The sequence below is a fragment of the Saccostrea echinata genome, unplaced genomic scaffold (assembly GCF_033153115.1).
Source record: "Saccostrea echinata isolate AGI-Se365-2 ecotype Australia unplaced genomic scaffold, CSIRO_AGI_Sech_v1 ptg000009l, whole genome shotgun sequence".
Classification (NCBI taxonomy): Eukaryota; Metazoa; Mollusca; class Bivalvia; order Ostreida; family Ostreidae; genus Saccostrea; species Saccostrea echinata.
Genome location: NW_026889758.1, coordinates 27,337,374 through 27,356,474, shown reverse-complemented (window position 1 = coordinate 27,356,474; position 19,101 = coordinate 27,337,374). Strand labels below are relative to the sequence as shown.

General features: G+C 33.4%; 2 protein-coding genes across 2 annotated transcripts; one reads left to right on the top strand and one right to left on the bottom strand.

The window, feature by feature from the left end:
* Positions 1 to 249: 249 nt before the first annotated feature.
* LOC133182134 (uncharacterized protein C1orf198 homolog) lies at positions 250 to 4,900 on the bottom strand. Its single transcript, XM_061316861.1, has 4 exons — positions 4,594 to 4,900; positions 3,747 to 3,797; positions 2,514 to 3,245; positions 250 to 550 (listed from the first exon to the last, which is right to left on the bottom strand). Exons 1-4 carry the CDS (start codon positions 4,861 to 4,863, stop codon positions 494 to 496), a joined length of 1,110 nt encoding a protein of 369 aa, XP_061172845.1. The 5' UTR covers positions 4,864 to 4,900; the 3' UTR covers positions 250 to 493.
* Positions 4,901 to 5,177: 277 nt separating this feature from the next.
* LOC133182133 (nuclear exosome regulator NRDE2-like) lies at positions 5,178 to 16,586 on the top strand. Its single transcript, XM_061316859.1, has 10 exons — positions 5,178 to 5,259; positions 5,363 to 5,459; positions 7,939 to 7,988; positions 8,540 to 8,648; positions 8,760 to 9,706; positions 9,885 to 10,145; positions 10,699 to 12,126; positions 12,576 to 12,706; positions 15,327 to 15,398; positions 16,322 to 16,586. The coding sequence occupies exons 1-10, from the start codon at positions 5,178 to 5,180 to the stop codon at positions 16,445 to 16,447; spliced, it is 3,303 nt and encodes a 1,100-aa protein (XP_061172843.1). The 3' UTR covers positions 16,448 to 16,586.
* The last annotated feature ends 2,515 nt before the right edge of the window (positions 16,587 to 19,101 follow it).

Below are 19,101 nucleotides of genomic sequence, written 5' to 3'. Positions count from 1 at the left end.
TGATTTGCTTTTGACATTGAGGATTTATTACAATCTATATTATTTCACCCTAAAATCTTAAAGGAAAACTATAATATGATACGTAACGCTTGTTTCTCAGCAAATAATGATCAACAATACACCTTTATTTCAAATTGACGTAATTTCTTAACCAATGAACTTAACTTGAAAAATCTTTGGGAATACAAACTTGATACGTTGATCTATCTGAAAATGTTATTAGCAGATGGATAATCAAAAGTCGATTTTTGAAGAAAAAATATCTTGAATTGCACCAATTTATTGAGTTTGGGTGTATAATCATGTACTGTATACAATGAATGTACATTGTATATAAGAATTAATTTACATGATAAAGTGGAAAATTACATAGTGCAGTATCTTACTCTTGTGCATGTTTACACACTGATGGAATCATTATACTTATAATTGTGGCAGTGTTCCTTACTTGCTGCATTCTGTATACATGTAGCTCTTTAATCCTGGATATTCCTCACCACTGATCCAAGAAGTCAAACCCAGTCATTGGTATAGAAGAATCATTTAATGCCTGAAAAATTAAGTCACACAATAAAATAGAATACATCATAAAATGTACCTATGTAATATATTCTGCTGAATTTGTCAAATCTTAGGCAAATGAAAAAAAGTAAATGATGTCAAATTCACCTCTCAATGTAACATATATATGCATGAAGCCCACTAAGGGCCACATTGATCACTTACGCAACCCTTACTGGGGCCTTAACTGAATTTAGTACATTTTTAACAATTTTAATGTATCGGTACACTGTTTCGACATGCCACCAAGTTTATAAATTTAACTGTGTTACATTAATTCTTAAAGCCTGTAAGTCTTTAATTCAAAAGTGAATTACATGTACAGAAATACTATTTTTTGTGCCCCCAGACCCATTAATTATATATTTTATCTATTCCATATCAGAATGGTTTCATATTACTGGTAATTTAACTGTGGCCCTTCTGTTTTACAATCACTAGAAATTATTTTTTTTTTCTTAAGATATTTAATTTACTTGAGCCAAAGGCTCAAGTGAGCTTCTCTGATCAAAGAATCATTTATCCAGCATTTCTTTTGTGTGGTGTCAGTAAATTGATAATATTTTTTTCATCTTTTCCAACTTCCATGCAGAACCTCAAAGATCTCAATCTACATGTACATATATATAAAATAATAAAAGCTATAAACATCCCTCACCAGGGTGCATGAAGGAAATTCTAATTGAGTTCAACAGGAGTTAGGAAAATAAATAACAATATGAGATAGTAACACTGAAACATTCTCTTATTTCCAAGTATTGGTCAGACAAGAAGAAAAAATTGTGACAGCTATAATCTTTACAAAGTGTAAATTCAAGTGTGTGGCTTGAGTTGGAACACCATCAAGTGGTCCAAGTATTACAATGTTCAACAGAATATAAAGGAAAATAATCAAGGTACTTAGCTTGTCCAAATGGGCAAATGAATATTTCTGATAGAAACGTATACTGTTATGTAGCTTACATTAGTTTATAGATTAAACAATAAATTGAAATCTTGATTTTCACTGGGAATGTGACTGATATTGTTTTTGTATTCTGAATCCCTCAGAAGTATTTCTATATTATAGCGTTCATTTAAAAGTTGCCAGGGTTCGTTATTCTAGTTTCTTTCAGGGTATAAATACGTGCTCTAGGTTGTTCTTGCTGCATGGCAATGTGAGTTTACAGGTTAAATTGACAAGGACAGCAGTATATATTCATGTCCAACATAGCATCAACATTATTTTCTGGCACCTCAGATTGCCAAACATACAGAAATGTATCTGGTCACACTCTTTCTTATCATAGTATCACGGTATAAAATAAAACTAATTTCTTCTTTCTTAATTATGGGCAAGCAATTTTTGCATTCAGACAAGTCAAAAATTGAGTTCACTTCCCCGAATGGCAAGTGAATAAGAAAGTTAATGTCTATTCCTGACTATGTAATAAAAATTCTGTGAAAGTCTCATTAAAATTTATTCAATGGTATAGGAGGAGTTGGGGATAAGAGATGGGTACTCCAATCCTAATGGATGGACACAGACAGAGAGACGTATGGACACCCCCATCACTATATACCTCTGTTTCAAGAGGGGGGTATAAGAACTGTATGTCATAATACAGGGATGCATATAAACATTGTAGATTGAGCATGTTGAGTAGATGTTTTTGTTATTTTGTAATTCAGTGCTCAGTAAAAAATGTATCTATTCATTTCCTAATAAATTATACCAATGCAAAATACCAAAACCCTTCTTAAATTTTTTAATTAAAAAAAATTGATCACCATACCAATCAATACCTTTAAACTAAAATAAAAGCATGTTTACCTCTTTCTCTAAACCTCTGTCTGTAGAAATCCAAGAAGTTTATAACAAGGTTGGGGGGAAAAACTGAATGATTGGAATTTTAATACTTTTTAAAATCTACTAGACTGAATTAATAGCCTGTAAAATCTGCACATTTTACCTCTGATGGTGTGTTGTCAACTTGTTTGAGTTCAGCAGTCCTATACCCATCCTCCTCACTAAAAGAGGGCTGTTGAAAAATCACTTCCTCTCGCTCCATGATTTGTCTGATTGGTTCCTTAAGCAGAGGTTTGTGGGCGGGGGAGGAGTTAGAGCTACTGGAACTGTCCTCTTCCTGGTTAATCAATGCCACACCCACTGCCATTGCAGGGTTATCAAATGCATTCAGTTCAACATCATTGAATTCCCTTGAGTTGGACTTGGATTTTGGCAAAGATTCCTTTCTCTTTTCAACCAGAAATTCACAGTCCTGCTGATTTTTTCTAGAAAATGAGGATGATAAATGTAACTTTGTATTTTTACTTTCTGACTTTGCTGGTGATGCTCTCTTAGGTGAGTCTTGAAGTGTACCATTTGGTTGCTTTTCAGGAGGAGGACCTGAAAGATCCCCATTGCTGCCTTTGAATGCATAGTTAATGGCCTCAGGGCTCTGACTTCTTCTCTCGGAGTCTTTCAGGTCCTCTAGTGTGTTGATTTCAGTACGTCTTACTGAATTCCTTTCTTTCAGCTTTTCTGGGAATGTACTGTTCCATAAACTTTCATTCTTATATTGAAATTGTCTCTCACTTGGTTTGACAGATGAATTTGACTCTTGCTTTTTTGATTTGGTTGTTTTTGAAGGTTTTGCCAACTCTTCAGGTTCCAAGTCAGCCAAAGTTAAGTCTTCCTGACTCTAAACCACATTAAAGTAAAAAAAAAAAACTGCAGTCCTAACACCAATACACAGTAAAAATGGATGCCAACAACAGCTGAAATAATTTTTTTTTAATGTAGTTTGCTCTAGTTCTTAATACCTTTCAATTCTTTGTGACAAAATATGATGTGAGCATCTTTATTCAATAAATGGTTTTAGTTATTGCATTTCACCAAAACTCGGCAGTGTTCAGCTTGAAGAAATGAGTGACATTAACTTTTAAGAGTGTATGTACTAGACCAGTTGGGCTACTTCCCAAAGTTTTACTAGCCCTGATCATAAAATTACTAGCCCTGGCCTAACTTGCAAATTTACTTCTAATAACCTGCTAATTTTAATGAGATAACTTTTGTTAGATGAAAAGACAAATGAAGACGAAGCTTATCAGAATGTTGTTAGATCCCTTGAAAAGCAATCTATGTTTGATTGTACAAAAAAAAAATTAAGTGGTGTATTACAATTTTAAAGTGTTTATACTACCTTAGATCGCCATGAAAAAGGTGCAGAATGCTCATCTTGCCATGTCCAAAACTGAAGAGAAGATAATGAAAGATATGAAAGTAGATCAATTGTTTAATGTACAGTGAAGTAATCACACTTAACTGATGTGACTCTCATGTTATGAAATAGATAGTTTTTGACTGGCCTGAATTAAGCAAGAGTTATTTCCAGTTGGTCGCCATATTGGAGGTCCAACGAGTGAATTTTCCTCTTGTGTGGCAGAAGTATAAGGGCTAATAAAAATCTTTAAAATACTAAAATTATGAATTAAAGGCAGCTTGTGTAAGCATAAATTCGTAAGAAAAATTGTGTAATCCTCACCCAATTGCCCAGTACGACAAGTTTAAATTGGTTGAATAATGAAGGAATTTGGGCTTGTATACCTCCAGTATGGCAACCAACGGAAAATAACTCTTACTAAAATCTTGTCAATCGAAAACTATCTATACGTACTAAATCATTCATTTTTTTTAACTAAGATAAATGAAAAATTTTTAATTATCGATACTTAATACCTAGAGCATGGATACTAGGCCCCAGGATTATGAAACAGACTTAGACTTAAGTCGAATTTTCAATCACCTGTGAAATTTTTTTAATTATTGAATTAATCTCTACAGATATAACAACACTTTTGTAAAGCAATATTGAAAAATATTTGAATTTTTGGACTACTTGACTTCTACAACATTTAAGTACAACATAAATATTTGGACTTAAGCTTAAGATGTTTCATGATCCCGGGGCCTGATTTATACAACTATGACATTTTAGGATGCAGCAAGCTGGAGTTATCAAAAGAGCACTTGGTTTAATATAGGCGTACATCATTGTTCTCATCTACGATTATTTTCTCTCCAGATGATAATGCCAATCGCGGAAAACTTTGTGGGTACTCCTCTGTCTTGTCAACATCTTGGTACACTCTTCTGACGTCTGGTTTGACAAAGTAATCGTCCAGAGTAGTTTCTTTTTCATTCAGGTTCATTGCACTCCATCCATCCCCAAGCAATTCCTCCACCAGTAAAACATCACCCACAACCCGCTTTGTCAGAGGATTAATTGATGAAAAATAATTCAGTGTTGCTGAGTCCATTTTTCCTTTTTAATTTTAACTTTTAAAACATAAATGAAACAGTATGCAGTTTGACAGACAAAGGGAAAAAGATCCCGGAAATGAAAAAGAAAAAGACAGATCGTGCATAAATAGTTCGATTTAGTTACAATGAATACTTTTTCTAAATTTTATAAATTTGAACTTAAAGTGTATTTATTATGTTTATTTTTTGATATTGTCTGCATTGAAGATTGAACATAATGTAATAAGATAACACGTATTGCATTGAGAAACTTCTATGGACGGGTTAACAAAAAGTCGTTTCACTTTCGTATTGACTGATTTAGGAAAAAATGAATCCCCTTTTTCCAGTTTCATCAAAAAACACACTTTTCCCATTAAGTACAGACGGGGATGATACAACACATTCTAATAGTCGGTCTTTCCCATTTTCAGAACTAAATCGATTTGTTTTTCATAGTAGCATGATCCTGAGTTAGACTCAAACGTGATTCTTTTTTTTTTTTTAAATTTTCAGTAAACTTGGACTGGTTGCAGAACAAGAGTTTTCCAAACTTACAGCTTGATGTCCCGGAATTACAAGGACCACAGGCAAATGAGAGTGTGTCAAACCAGTAAGAATTCTATTTCGACCTGTTTCTTTGCTGGCTTATAAGCACTATTTGCCCAATTTCGAAGAATGGCTATGAAGTTATTCCTGCAAAAATCCTGTTTTAGAAGACAATGCCCATAGTTTGAAATATTCAGAGATGTTATTGTTCCTAGAAGAATCAGGTCTCAATAATCTAAAGAACATAAAGATGTGTAAAGTTATTATCAGGCGCGTAACCAGAATAGAAATGAGTACGCAGAGAACGGCAGGGGGTTGGGTAGGGAAGGGGTCTTGAGCCCCCCCCCCCCCCCCCCCAGTGTTTAAGGGCTCTGGTCAGGCACGTAATATAATTTTTGTCAGCCAAGAAAAAATTACAATTTTAAAAATTTTGACAAGCAAGGACGAAAAAGGAAGATTGTCAAAATTCGAAGTCCTACTTCTTGTGTGTGTGTGTGTGTGTGTTGAAGGGGGGGGGTCCATCTTTCAAAAACCAAATTTTTATTAATATATTACCAAATAACCATGATTTCACAAATCAATGGTGCAACAAACAGTGGGGGTCCACCCTTTCAATGTACATTTTCAATAGTAAAAGGTTAGGTTTTGGGAATAAGTAAGGGGGAGGCTCCCCTGATACTACGTGCCTGCTGGTGAGGGCCCAGAAGCTCTGGAGTTTTACCAAATATTTGAATCATTTTCTTGAAATATAAAAATTATGCCATTTAGTTTTTGTTTAGGAAATAGAAGACATAGTAATATTATTGTTTTAATGAAAATTAATATTCCATGGAAACTTATTGTACATATAATTGAGGCTAAAAATTTAACCGATATATTAATTGGTATCATATAATCATTCTTAACGTTTAAAAACATGTATACAAAATTTTAATTATGAACAAAAAACATCGTATTGTAAATCATACTAGTAGATCATAGCATTCAACGATGTGGCTGAAATTTAATTTTTCAAAGATCTTTTAAAAAAATATCAATGTATGATAGAACAATGACAAAATAATGAATGATTTATTTGGATTTAGCAGTTATTAAATAAAAGATTTAAAATTTTATCATACAGCCATGATAATCGAAAATTTAAATCAACACAGTATGACACAGAATAATTTGAAACACAAATATTTGTTGGATGGTACTGAGATTTCTTTCTCCGAATAATTCTCTCTTTTTTTTCTGAAAATGATGCGTACGCACTTGTGTATTTGCGTATAGGCAGCTACGCACCTGATTATTATCTTTTTAGTAATTAAATGCTTTTCTGGGTAGACTTCACTTTACCTGTCCCCAAATCTGCAAGATCCACATGCTCATTGCACTATGACGGAAGATTTTTGTCATTCAACTAATAAGGATTTGTCTTGCACATTTTTCGACTGGTTAGGGTTAGTCCTGCACCCATCTGAAGGATTAGGGTTAATTAGTCCTTGCACAAAATTTCGACTGCGATTAGTGTTAGTCTCACATCCATCCGAGAGATTAAGGTTAGTCCTCACACATGGGTTAGTCTAGCATCTGCCATGGAGATTTGGGTTATGGGTAAGTCCTGACACACCACCCAAGAGATTTTATTCCTATGTAAATCTTTGATCATCCATTGTGGCCCTGCCCTACCCCTGGGGGTCATGATTTGAACAAATTTGAATCTACACTACCTGAGATGTTTCCACATAAGTTTCATTTTTCCTGGCATAGTGCTTCTTGAAAAGAAGATTTGTAAAAGATGCCATTAAATTTTCACTAATTTGTAATTATCTCCCCTTGGAAGAAGGCATGGCCCTTCATTTAAACGAACTTGAATCCCTTTTAACCAAGGATACTTTGTGGCAAGTTTGGTTGAAATTGGCCCAGTGGTTCTTGAGAGTCAGGAAGTCGAAAATGTTGAAAGTTTACAGACGGACAGGCAGATGGACGGAAGACGGACAAAATGTGATCAGAAAAGCTCACTTGAACTTTCAGGTGAGCTAATTATCAGCTAGATAATCAATTGTACATTAGATGAATTGTGGTCAGAGCGATACTAGGAAGGATGAAGGCATGATAAGACCTGTATCAGGTCACTGGTTCTACCTCAAACTATGCAGGGAAATTACAGCCATTACCAAAAATTTCTTTTTGGGAGATATTTATGTCCAAAGTGTGCACTACCTATGTCGATGAAATTGAAAAAATAAGCAATATTTTTAGACTTTTTTTTACCCTCCACCATGAAAACTATGAAAACAAAAGTTTAGAACCAAAATGTTTCATAATAAAACATATATAGTAAGCTTAAGCATTAATTTTTAAAAATTATACAAAATTTTCTATATACCAGTGTTACAGTTTTCCATAATATAGACATTTTCTGTTATAGTCATATTATGAAAAATTATATAACATACATGTATATAACTTTGTATATTATGGAAGACTGTAATATTACATTCTTCATAATGGACTGGAGTGTTCTGTGTAAATAATGCTGATTCATTTTATTACAGAGACATCCAAGAATCCTCTGAAGAGATGCCAGAAGAGGCAAACGCTAAAGGTTCACTATTTTCTCTGTTTTTTTTTCCCCAGTATTCATTCAAGTCCTACAACTAGGCTACCAATCAGTCTCTGTTTATTATTGGAATTCATTTAGAATCCAAGAAAATTAAAATGTCAGCACAAAACATGCCAGAAAGGAATAATGTTGCTTCAGTGTTTCTTATTACTATGATAATATTTTTTATGTGAATAGAATAGAGCATTTTTAGAGACTTCTTTTTCTTGATACAATAATGCTCATATTTTATTCTTGACAAAGTAAAACAATTCCATATGGTATGGTTAAAGAAGCTTAACCCTCTAAAACACTATACAGTAAAACACATTTATAGTGAACACATAAGGAATTTATGCAGCTTACAGCAAAGTGATTGTCATTCCCTATAGCTGTAAAATGTATTTTAAACTTTTTGAATTCATAGAAATAACGATTACAAATAATGAATCAAAATTGTTCATCCCTGGCACTTATAAGCACTATTTAACTGTACATCTTGTTGATGCTGTGAACTGAGCTGTGAAGCTTAATTTTGTTATTTTTTAATAAAGAGCCAAAAAAGAGAAAGAAGAAAAAACATAAACATAAAAACAAAAAGAAAAAAAGTCACAAAGGGGAAGTTTCAAGATCACCAAGTCCTCTTGCCAAAGTCAAGACAAAGTAAGTTTTTTTTCTCTAAATTTTTCACCACTGTCTAATTCATGGTATCATTTTACAATTAGTTTGGTTGGCATTTACACTTTGTGCTAAGAAACAGTTTTATATTTGAAGGGTTCCAGAGGCTCAAGGAAACAAGGTGTTCACTGAAGAGCTGCCTTATCTTGAACCAGAGGATGCTTTCAGGATTGATCGTAAATCCAACATTCATAACTGGAAGTATGAATCTCTGTACAAAGGACATATTGCTACTTTTTCCCAGTCTTTCAGAGCAAGTTTAGGAGGAGATTCCCAATCTAGAGATACAGAAAACAAAAAGAAACACAAAACAAAGAGGTATTACAGCAGAGAAAACAGGAAGCTCTCTGAACAAGCTCCACTGTGTCATCTTGTACCATCCAAAGATACTGAGAGTGTCCCTTCTGATGTTATACCTGTCCCTCCAGAGGAGGTCTCAGAGAGAACTCATGGGAATCTTAATGAGGATATAAGAGAGAGACTGATGGACACAAGCACCTCACATTACATAAAGGGGGAGGGGGTAGAACCAGTGGACAATAATGTCAGTTTAACTGAAATGGAGGAGAGACTGAACAAAAGGACAGCCGAGTTTAATCGTAGAACACGGGAGGAGCCTCACAACACTGACCTGTGGCTGGAATTTGTAGAGTATCAAGACTCCTTATTAAGGCTGCCAGAATCTGAGGGATATTTCAAAATGTCTAAGTCTGTTGTCCTAGAAAAGAAGATTGCTATCTTGAAAAAAGCCATGGAAGTGAATCAGGGTAACATTGTTTTAAAACTGAAGTATTTGCAGTTGTGCCAGGAAATGCTGGAACCAAATGAAGTAAATAAAGAAATGGAAGACCTGCTATTTCACAACCCAACAAACATTACCCTGTGGAAGCAGTACCTGATGTTCAATCAAAGTAGGCTGTCTCAATTTTCTGTGTCTAGAGTGTGCAAACTGTATCAGAAGTGTATCACTACACTTGTTAAATACCAGGAGGGCAAATTAAAGACACATACTCTACCAGTAAACCTGTCAGAAGAAATACTTGGTATGCTTTCTCATTATTATCTGTGCAGTATACATGTATTTTTAGAATAAATTAATCCATAAGCATTTCTATGACTATAAAGAACAAACTTTTGCAGTCTACTCCATATATAACTACCATAAATTATGGGCTGATTAAGATCTACAAATGATGACATTTATTTCATTTTCTATCACAGGTATCTTTGTTCAGTTATGTACATTTTTGAAGCAAGCAGGACACAAGGAGAAAGCCATAGCCTCATTCCAGGCTCTGGTTGAACTTAATTTATGTTGCCCAGAGCGCCTTAAATCAGCTGACCTTAGTGAAAAAGCCATTATTCTGGAGAGCTTCTGGGACATAGGGGTGCCACGATTTGGGGAGGAGGGAGCTAAAGGCTGGAATTACTGGATGGATAACAAAAACTTACTTCCAACTGAAAGTGAAAATAATGAGAAAGGTATTGAGCATTGTATGTTCACTTTACTGAAAAAAGAGAAATAATAGTTCTCTTTGTGATTCTGTGTCTTTATGATTGCAACTCATATGTAAACTAGAAGGCATGTACATGTAAGTATAGCAGGCCTTTCAAAATATACCAGTACATGGTACTTTTACCTGACTGAAATCATGGATGTACCAGCCAGAATAATTGATGGAGAAAAATTCAGTAACATGTCTAATTAAAATTGCTTTCACAAAGTATATCCAATTTTTTTTTTAAAAGTACTTCCTGTTTCTGATCTTTTTGAAAGCCCTGAAGTATTTGTATCATAATCCACCTCAAGATCAAATGTTTCGACTCTCCTCAGGATAAAAGAAATTGTCCCTTTGTCCAAGACTATATCCCCACAAATTGATAAGGTGATGTGTTTATAACTAAGAAAATTCAAATGTATTATTGACAGAAAAATCCTTGGTTGATAAAATATTTCTCAATTTTGATTTTTTTTAAATCATGTAAACTGTTAAACTGGTAAAGCATAGGCATTTTCATATTTTGCTTCACTTAGATCCCTCATTAGCTGATGAAGAGGAGGCTATTTTGCAGAGCAAAAAAGAAAAATGGGAGACTTGGCTACAATTAGAATCCCTCAGAGAATCAGCTCATTGGTTGCCATGGAAACCAGACCTGACTGCAGGGGAGACAATGGATGATTGTGAGGATGTAGATAGACTTGTTCTCTTTGAGGATATTTCACCTTTTCTCTTCTGTTTGCCAGAGAAGTTGAATTTTAAGCTTCTGATTCAGTTTCTTATTTTCCTTGGATTTGAAAATTGTCAACTTGGAGAAGATGTCCAGGATGATGAGAGACTCTCTGTTATATTTAATATACTGGGAATGAAAGACTTCCAAAATCCAAGACCACTGTCAGAGCAGAGATTTTTATATAGATTTATTGGCAATATTATTCAACAAGGATTGTCTAAGTTTAATGGAGTACCTCATAGAGAACTGACTGTTATCTGGTTAAGATATCAAACAAGAAATGAAAATTGTGAAAAGGTTGATTGTAAGAAATTCAAGAAAATGGCCAGAAATGTGTTAAAGGATCCTTTAAACAGAAATAGTAAAGCAGTCTGGATGGAGTATAGCCTTTCACTCTCCAGTCTTGGAGGTAAAAATGAAGCAGTAGAGGTGCTGGAGATGGCTATTCCAATGTTGTGTGTGAACACAGATGATGGCAAGGAATACATTCCAGCATTTTACAGAACTCTTGTGGAACTTTTTCTAAATTTTCCAATTAATACTGATTTGTTTCAGTTTACCAAGAATACAGTCAGTATAAGTCCAGAGTCAATGAACAGAAGTGTTCATGCACTGATTTGTTTATGTGAAAATCAACATAATGACTTAAAAAATCCCAACAGCACTTTTGCAGTGAAGAAACTAAAAAGCAGAAGAAAAATGGAGGAGTTAATAGAAATGCTTTTACAGGACTACAAGAAGAACCCCCAAAGAAGCAAAGAGGAATGGCTTTATCTACTAGAATTCACTAAATGCTGTACATTGTTTGAATATGTCATCTCTGATCTTAACCTAGACAGTGCCATGTGTGTTTTAAATAAAGTGCTATCTTTAGTGTTCAGCTTATCAAATTCTCAAGTAGACAATGACACCAATGTGAACAAGAACTTTGAACACAGTCTTGAGCAGATTTTCAGGTACAAGGTCAAGGTTATTCATCATCACATTTCTGTCCGCCATTCCTCATTAAGTCCACTTCGAGCTACAGTGGAGGCTGCGCTTGAAATTTTCCCAGATCATGTGTACTTTCTGAATGTGTTTACAGAGCTGGAGAGAGGCTGTATGGTGTTTGGGAGACTAGATAGATTCTGTGGACATCACCTTGGGAGAGTTAAGTCCCCTGACTTGACAGTTTTTGCAGTAGCTTCTTTGATACATAGGAAAATTCATAGGATGGACCTTGTTAATGATGGTATAAATAATTACAAAGGTTTATGAATTCGCAAGTACATTAAGTACATTAAGGCTATGTATGGGCGTTCTATACAAATGAGTTAGTTAAAACACATAGAGGTTTCTCTTAGACTAATTATTGAAAAGGTTTAAACTTACTTTCTTATATACACAAGTACCCATGGCACAGTATAGCTAGCCGATACATGTACTTGTACTGGCTATAACATGTGGGTACTAAGTATGTTTCAAAAAGTGGGTTTAAACCTTCTCTTTATCATGAACAAACCTCTTATACATTTGCAAAGAAAACCACCAATACCTAGCCCTAACCTTGCATTTGTACATTAATTTTTGTGTAAAAATTTCTCATTTTATTTTCATTTTAAAAAAATCTACATCTTATTCTAATGTCAGAAGAATTCTGTTTCTAAAATAAAGTTGAGGTCGTATTTCTGAACATTTCAGATTCAGTTACATCCATTTCACATGCTGGCAGTGGTGTGATGAACAAGATTAGGTGTTACCTGGAAAAATCCCTGGATCATCCGGATCTACAGCATTGCTCAGTTCTCTGGAGTCTCTACTTATATTGTGAGGTAGCCAACTTATCATTTTATTATGCTCTGCCATGAATATGGCTGGGATATGTAGTTTTTGTCATGTCTTTCCATCCTTCCATCTGTCATTCAGACACACTTTGTGTTTAGTTCAGTTTCAAAGAAACTATTCAAGATAATTCTATCAAACTTCAAATGCTGATACATATTGATGAGAGTTATTCAACTGCATCAAACTTTTTTTTTGACCTTGACCTTACTTTTCTTTAATGAATGTTTAGGGTCAGTTTCAAAGAAACTATACAAGATATTTTTATCAAACCATATTATACACATTTTAACTGGCTATGAGGACAATAGCAAGTTTATTGTCCTCCAAGACAGCAATAGTTGCTGTTGAGGGGGACAATAAACTTGCTATTGTCCTCATAGCCAGTAAACAGGTGTTTTATTATACCTAAGCAGACTTTACTTGTGTCAAGTCATGATTCGGATAAAACTAGAAGAGTTGCAAGAGGAAGCGCGAGGGAAAGGGAATGCTGCAGGTCAATAGTTTCATTGACTATTAATAGCACAAAAACTATTCCTTGCTAGGGGCTGCTTATAAAAAATTACAGGTTTATTTGTAATATTTTTATAAAGAAAAAAATCACAGAAGTATAATAAATGCTGATACATACTGGTAAGAACTATTCAACTTCATCAACATTTTTTTGACCTTGACCTTTCCTCTGACCTTGACTTCACTTTTAGCTCAGCTGAGCTGAAAGCTCAAGTGAGCTTTTCTGATCACCTTTTGTCCGTCGTCCGTTTGTCTGTAAACTTTTCACATTTTCGACTCCTCCTCCAGAACCACTAGGCCAGTTTCAACCAAACTTGCCACAAAGCATCCTTGAGTGAAGGGGATTCTCTTTCTCAAGGGAAGATCATTAAGAATTAGTGAAAATTTGGTGGCATCTTCTAAAATATTCTTCTGAAGAAACACTGGGCCCAAAAAATTGAATCTTATGTGAAAGCTTTATTACATAGTGTAAATTCAGGAAAATTTGTTCAATTTATGACCCCTGGGTGTAGGGTGGGGCCACAATGGGGGATAAAAATTTTACATAGAAATATATAAGGAAAATTCTTCAAAAATCTTCTTCTTAAGAGCAGCAAAGCCATGATTAGTCATATTAATATGGAAGCATCCTTAGGTAGTGTTGATTCAAGTTTGAATCAACAGGGGTAGGGTGGGGCCACTATAGGGGATCAAAACTTTACATAGGAAATATAGTTTTAAAAATTTTCTTTTCAAGAATGGCAAAGCCATGATTAATCATATTGACATGGAAGCATCCTCAGGTAGTGTAGATTCAAGATTCAAATCATGACCCCCAGGGTTTTTTTGTGGGGCCACAATGGGGTATCGAAGTTTTACATAGGAATATATAGGAAAAAAATCTTTTAATCTTTTAAAATCTTCTTCTCAAGAACAGCAAAGCCCTGATTAGTTATTATATCAATACGGAAGTATCCTTAAGTAGTGTAGACTTAAGTTTGTTCAAATCATGACCCTGGGATTAGGGTGGGTCCACAATGGGGGATCATAGGAATAAATACTACAAATAATCTGCTGAAGAAGAACAGCAGGGCCATATTGACTCAGGTGAGCATTGTGGCCCATGGGTCTCTTGTCATAAATTTGTGTTTAGCAAAGTTTCAAAGAATCTATCCAAGATACCTTTTATCAAACTTCACATGCTAATACATATTGATGCGAGCTTTTCAACTGAATCAAATTTTTTTTTGAAAAACTCAGTTTTAAAGAAACTATTCAAGATATTGTCATCAAACTCTATGCACTAATACAAATTTTCATGTTTCATAACTTATGAACCCTGGGTAAGACATACATGTCCTATAGATATATATCTAGATAATTTTAATTCACTGAAGGATATCTGCTTCTTAGCCAGAGGAATATTATTATTAATATTTAACTAAAAATGTGTCAGTATGAAGCAGGAAATTGAAATCTTTTCATGCATCCATTTCGTCATGATTCAAGGTTCTTTGAAGTTTTGGAAGTTCTAGTAAAAAGTGGGCATTTGTATCCCATAAAGTACAAGAGTAAAAACATTTTCAGAGATAACGAAAAAAAAAAGATAAGAAAAAAATGTATTAAAAGTATTTTAAGAAATGCAATTTTCTCTGAATGCCTGGATACCTATAATGTTTTTTTAATTTTAAAATATACTTATTGATCAATTTTCAATTTTCTATTACAAAATGCATAGCTGGTGCTTTTATTCAAGTTTCATAAAAATATATTTGAGATTTGATAATTTTCCCTACATGATGTGATTATCTTCGATGAAATACCATGGGTAAATATCTATTACTTTGTGAATTTATAGACTTTTTTGTGAGCATTTTCAAAACCTGAGGATTGGACTACCTAAAATAGAACTCTGTTAATTTTGCATTCAAGTCATCCATAAATACTGATACATAGACCCATGTGATTACTTTTAATGTAAAGCTACATGTCAGACATGTGCAGGATAGCAGTAAACAATGATATGCCAAAGCTATCTATTGAATAATCTTTTTTAAATGTTCTAACTGTATGTAAAATAATTGTTAAATGACACATCTTATACTCTTAACATCACAGGCAAGATATGGTCAAAGTGACAGAGCCAGTGGCTTGTTTTATAGGTCTCTACAGCAGTGCCCTTGGGTCAAGGTAATACTGTATGCTCATATAAATTATATTTGTGTCACAAGTAACATTTCTTCATGTTTTAAGATAAAAACTTTTTTTCTGTTTCTGTTTTTTTTTTCTGTTCACTTATGTACACTATCACAAAATTTTAAATTGTATAATATAAAAGCGATATGAATTCAACATAACTTTGTAATGAATCAGTATTTGGAAGTCCGTACTTCACACAAACATTAATTATGACCTAGGGATGTGTCATGACCTTCACCCAAGGTTACTTTGGCAAGTTCAAGATCACTTGCAGATATATTTATAATTCCTGTCTTAGCAGTATCTTGTAATCGAGAAACATTGGAAGCTTATACTTGACCTTAAGACTGACTTGTGACCTGAGGGTATGTCATGAACTATGCCAATTAAGGGTTATTTCAGCAAGTTCAAAGTCACTTGCAGAAAAGGCATATGATATGTGCCAACTTCTTAAGTTTGTAATGGAGAAACATTGGATGAATTGGAGCAAGGTTATCAATTAATAAGCTTGCTCACAGTACATCTAGTTTTTGAGCTTTACAAAATTCATTACTTGATCAACAGAATCTTTCAAATTCATGTTATGAATATTAAGCATTTTCAGACCTAAATGTATTTACTATGGCAAGAAAACAACAAATTTTGTATTAAGATATATTTGCAATTCAAATTAATTTTGAAATATATAGATGTAAGAATTTGCTTTGCATGATTAAGTGGAGTGTACAATAAGTTGAACTGTCCAAGAATTGGTTGCAATCCATTAGAGATCATGCAAGAAATGTCAATTTAATTTTGTAATTATGCACTAGTGTTCAGACTCTGAGGTCAAGATCAGAATTGTAGGCATTATTCTTTAATTATCTCCCATTTTCTTCCTGTCTAATTACAAATAAACATGGATTTTATTATAGGGTCTTTACTTGGATGGTGTAAGAATTTTCCAAAACTCTAAACTAGAGGAAATTACAGATTTGATGTTGGAGAAAGAAATTCGTCTACAGATCCCACTAGAAGAAATTGACATTTTACAGAGCTGAATTTTGAGATTGCACATGAATTGAGACAAAATGTTACAGACTCTTGTATTGATTTTATCACTAGTATTCATTGAATGCAAAGATTTGTATTTTGTATGAATTATATTACACTCGTTATAAAAACTTGTTATATAAATAAAAGATGTGCAAGTCATAACCATCAGCATGAGATTTACTGTACATTGTATTATGATCTCAAGGCTTATTAAAGCTTTGCTATGGCATTAAAAGTTGAAATATGTACTTCATGGCAAAATGGTTGGAATCCTGTCCGAATCAATTCTTATCAAATCAGATCAGGTAGTGTCTAATTCATTAATCAACCTGTAGGTATTTGCAAATATATAATCATGGAAATGAGACTAAGAAAGGTGTGATTGATCAATCTCAAGTCATATGTAAATTTATGAATGATTGCATGTTATTCTTTTAATTAAAGATTTTATTTGAAAGATTTTTTTATTTTGCTAGGGTTAGACATTAATGGCTCCATGGTTCTATTTGAACACGTCTATGGCACCCCAAATTCACAAAAATTAGATAAACATAGTTTAACAGTTGATAAACTAGGTTTATCGATCGTAAACTATAGTTTACAAACTGTAAACTATAGTGAACGATTCGTTAACTGTAGTTTGCATTTGTAAAACTATATTTAACGGTTGTATAGTGAAGTTTACGAATGCTAATCTATGTGTGGCACGCCAAATTCACAAAAATTAGATAAACATAGTTTAACAGTTGATAAACTAGGTTTATCGATCGTAAACTATAGTTTACGAACTGTAAACTATAGTAACAATTCGTTAATTGTAGTTTGCATTTGTAAAACTATATTTAATGTTTGTATAGTGTAGTTTACGAATGCTAATCTATGCTTACCTGTCTGTAAATAAACGGTAACAATAGATTTTGATGATAAATATAGATTCTCATATGTAAACTATAATTTGCATTCGTTAACCATAGTTAAGAGTTGTTAATCAAAGTTTTACAAATCGTGAAGCTATATTTATCAGATAAAATATGTTTTGCATTCGTTAACTATAGTTTTCGGTCGTAAACTATAGTTAACTGTCATTTATACTCACATACTATATTTAACAGACGTAAACTCTACTTATCGATCGTAAACTATAGTTTTGAGAGCTTAACTATGATTCACATTTGTCAATCATAGTTTATCGTCTTAAACTATAATTCACACTCGTAAACTATACGTAAGAGTTGTTAAATGTAGTTTATGAATCTAAACACCTGTTAACGATAGTTTTTAATTCAAAATTTCGCGGCACCAATCGCGAGAAAGTGCAGAGAATGTTAAGGACACGTGTTGGGCATTATCTATTTAAAGCAAAGACCGAGTTATATATTCAATCAATATTACTTTCTCTATTTAAACAGGATTTATTGTATTTGTTTTTAAATGTCGTGTATATATACATTTCCTATGGGAAGTTTTTAAAAATATGATAAAATTTCAATTTCTTAAAAGACAGAATATTACGAGATTTTTGCTCAAGCAGAGGAGGGTGAATGTGCCAAGCATTTTCCCGCCACATCTTATCAACTGAAAGAGAGGAAATGTAGTGGCGGATCTAGATGGGGTTGTGGGGGTTTCAACGTCCTCCTTTGAATTTGAGAGAGAGAGAGAGCGAAGTCCCAAATATTTGTTGTGTTTTACTAAAGTAAATGTTCCCTAAAAGGCCACTTTTATTTATGTATGAAGAAAATTCGGTTGTTGAAAAATAAATTCCGCGCCTGCAATGTTACATATGCACTGTGTTATGTCTATATTTACAGATTAATATAAGATATACATGCATTTTATTAATAACAGATCACGCATTTCAATTTGTTGCCTCATAAAAGGAACAATTGGCAGATTTGTGACCGATTTTTGACGCTTGCATCAATATGTTTCTTGTTCATTAATTATTGTTTGATCAGCACAGAAGGTTGGAAAGACCGCAAGGATAGATATCACCGATTTCTTCCGTTGCTGAAGACAAATTTGGTTACAGACGGTTAACATTTCTCTCTATTTTTCTCTGTTAAATTAAAAAAAAATTTAATCAATAATTTACTTTTAATGCCAACAAGAAATATACATATGCATATATATTTAACGACAATTGTCGTTACATAGCAAAATCTTATAATGCAGTAACTAGGCTTAGCCGATATATAATTTACAAAAAAAAAAAAAAAAAAAAAAAAAACTATTGTTAACTATAGTTTTGATTGTAAACTATGGTTTAGAGTCGTGAAATCTAGTTTCACAGAAAATTGTGCATCTCCGATACAAAATAAGAGATTCTGTTCCTAAACTGAGTTTCTCAAATGTAAAAATATGTTTATCGCATTGTTGTGAATTTGGCGCTTTGTATGTCTGTAAAGTATACTTTACAAACCCTTAACTATAATTTACATTTGTTAAGTATAGTTTAGGGTTGTAATCATAGTTTACAAATCGTGAAACTATATTTATCAGATAAACTATATTTTGCAGTAGCAAATGATTGTTCTGAGTGTTAATTATAGTTTACGCTTGTGAAACATAGATTATCGTGTAAACTATAGTTTACAGATGTGAAATATAGATTATCATCGTTAACTGTAGTTTACGGTCCGTAAACTATAGTTTACAGTCG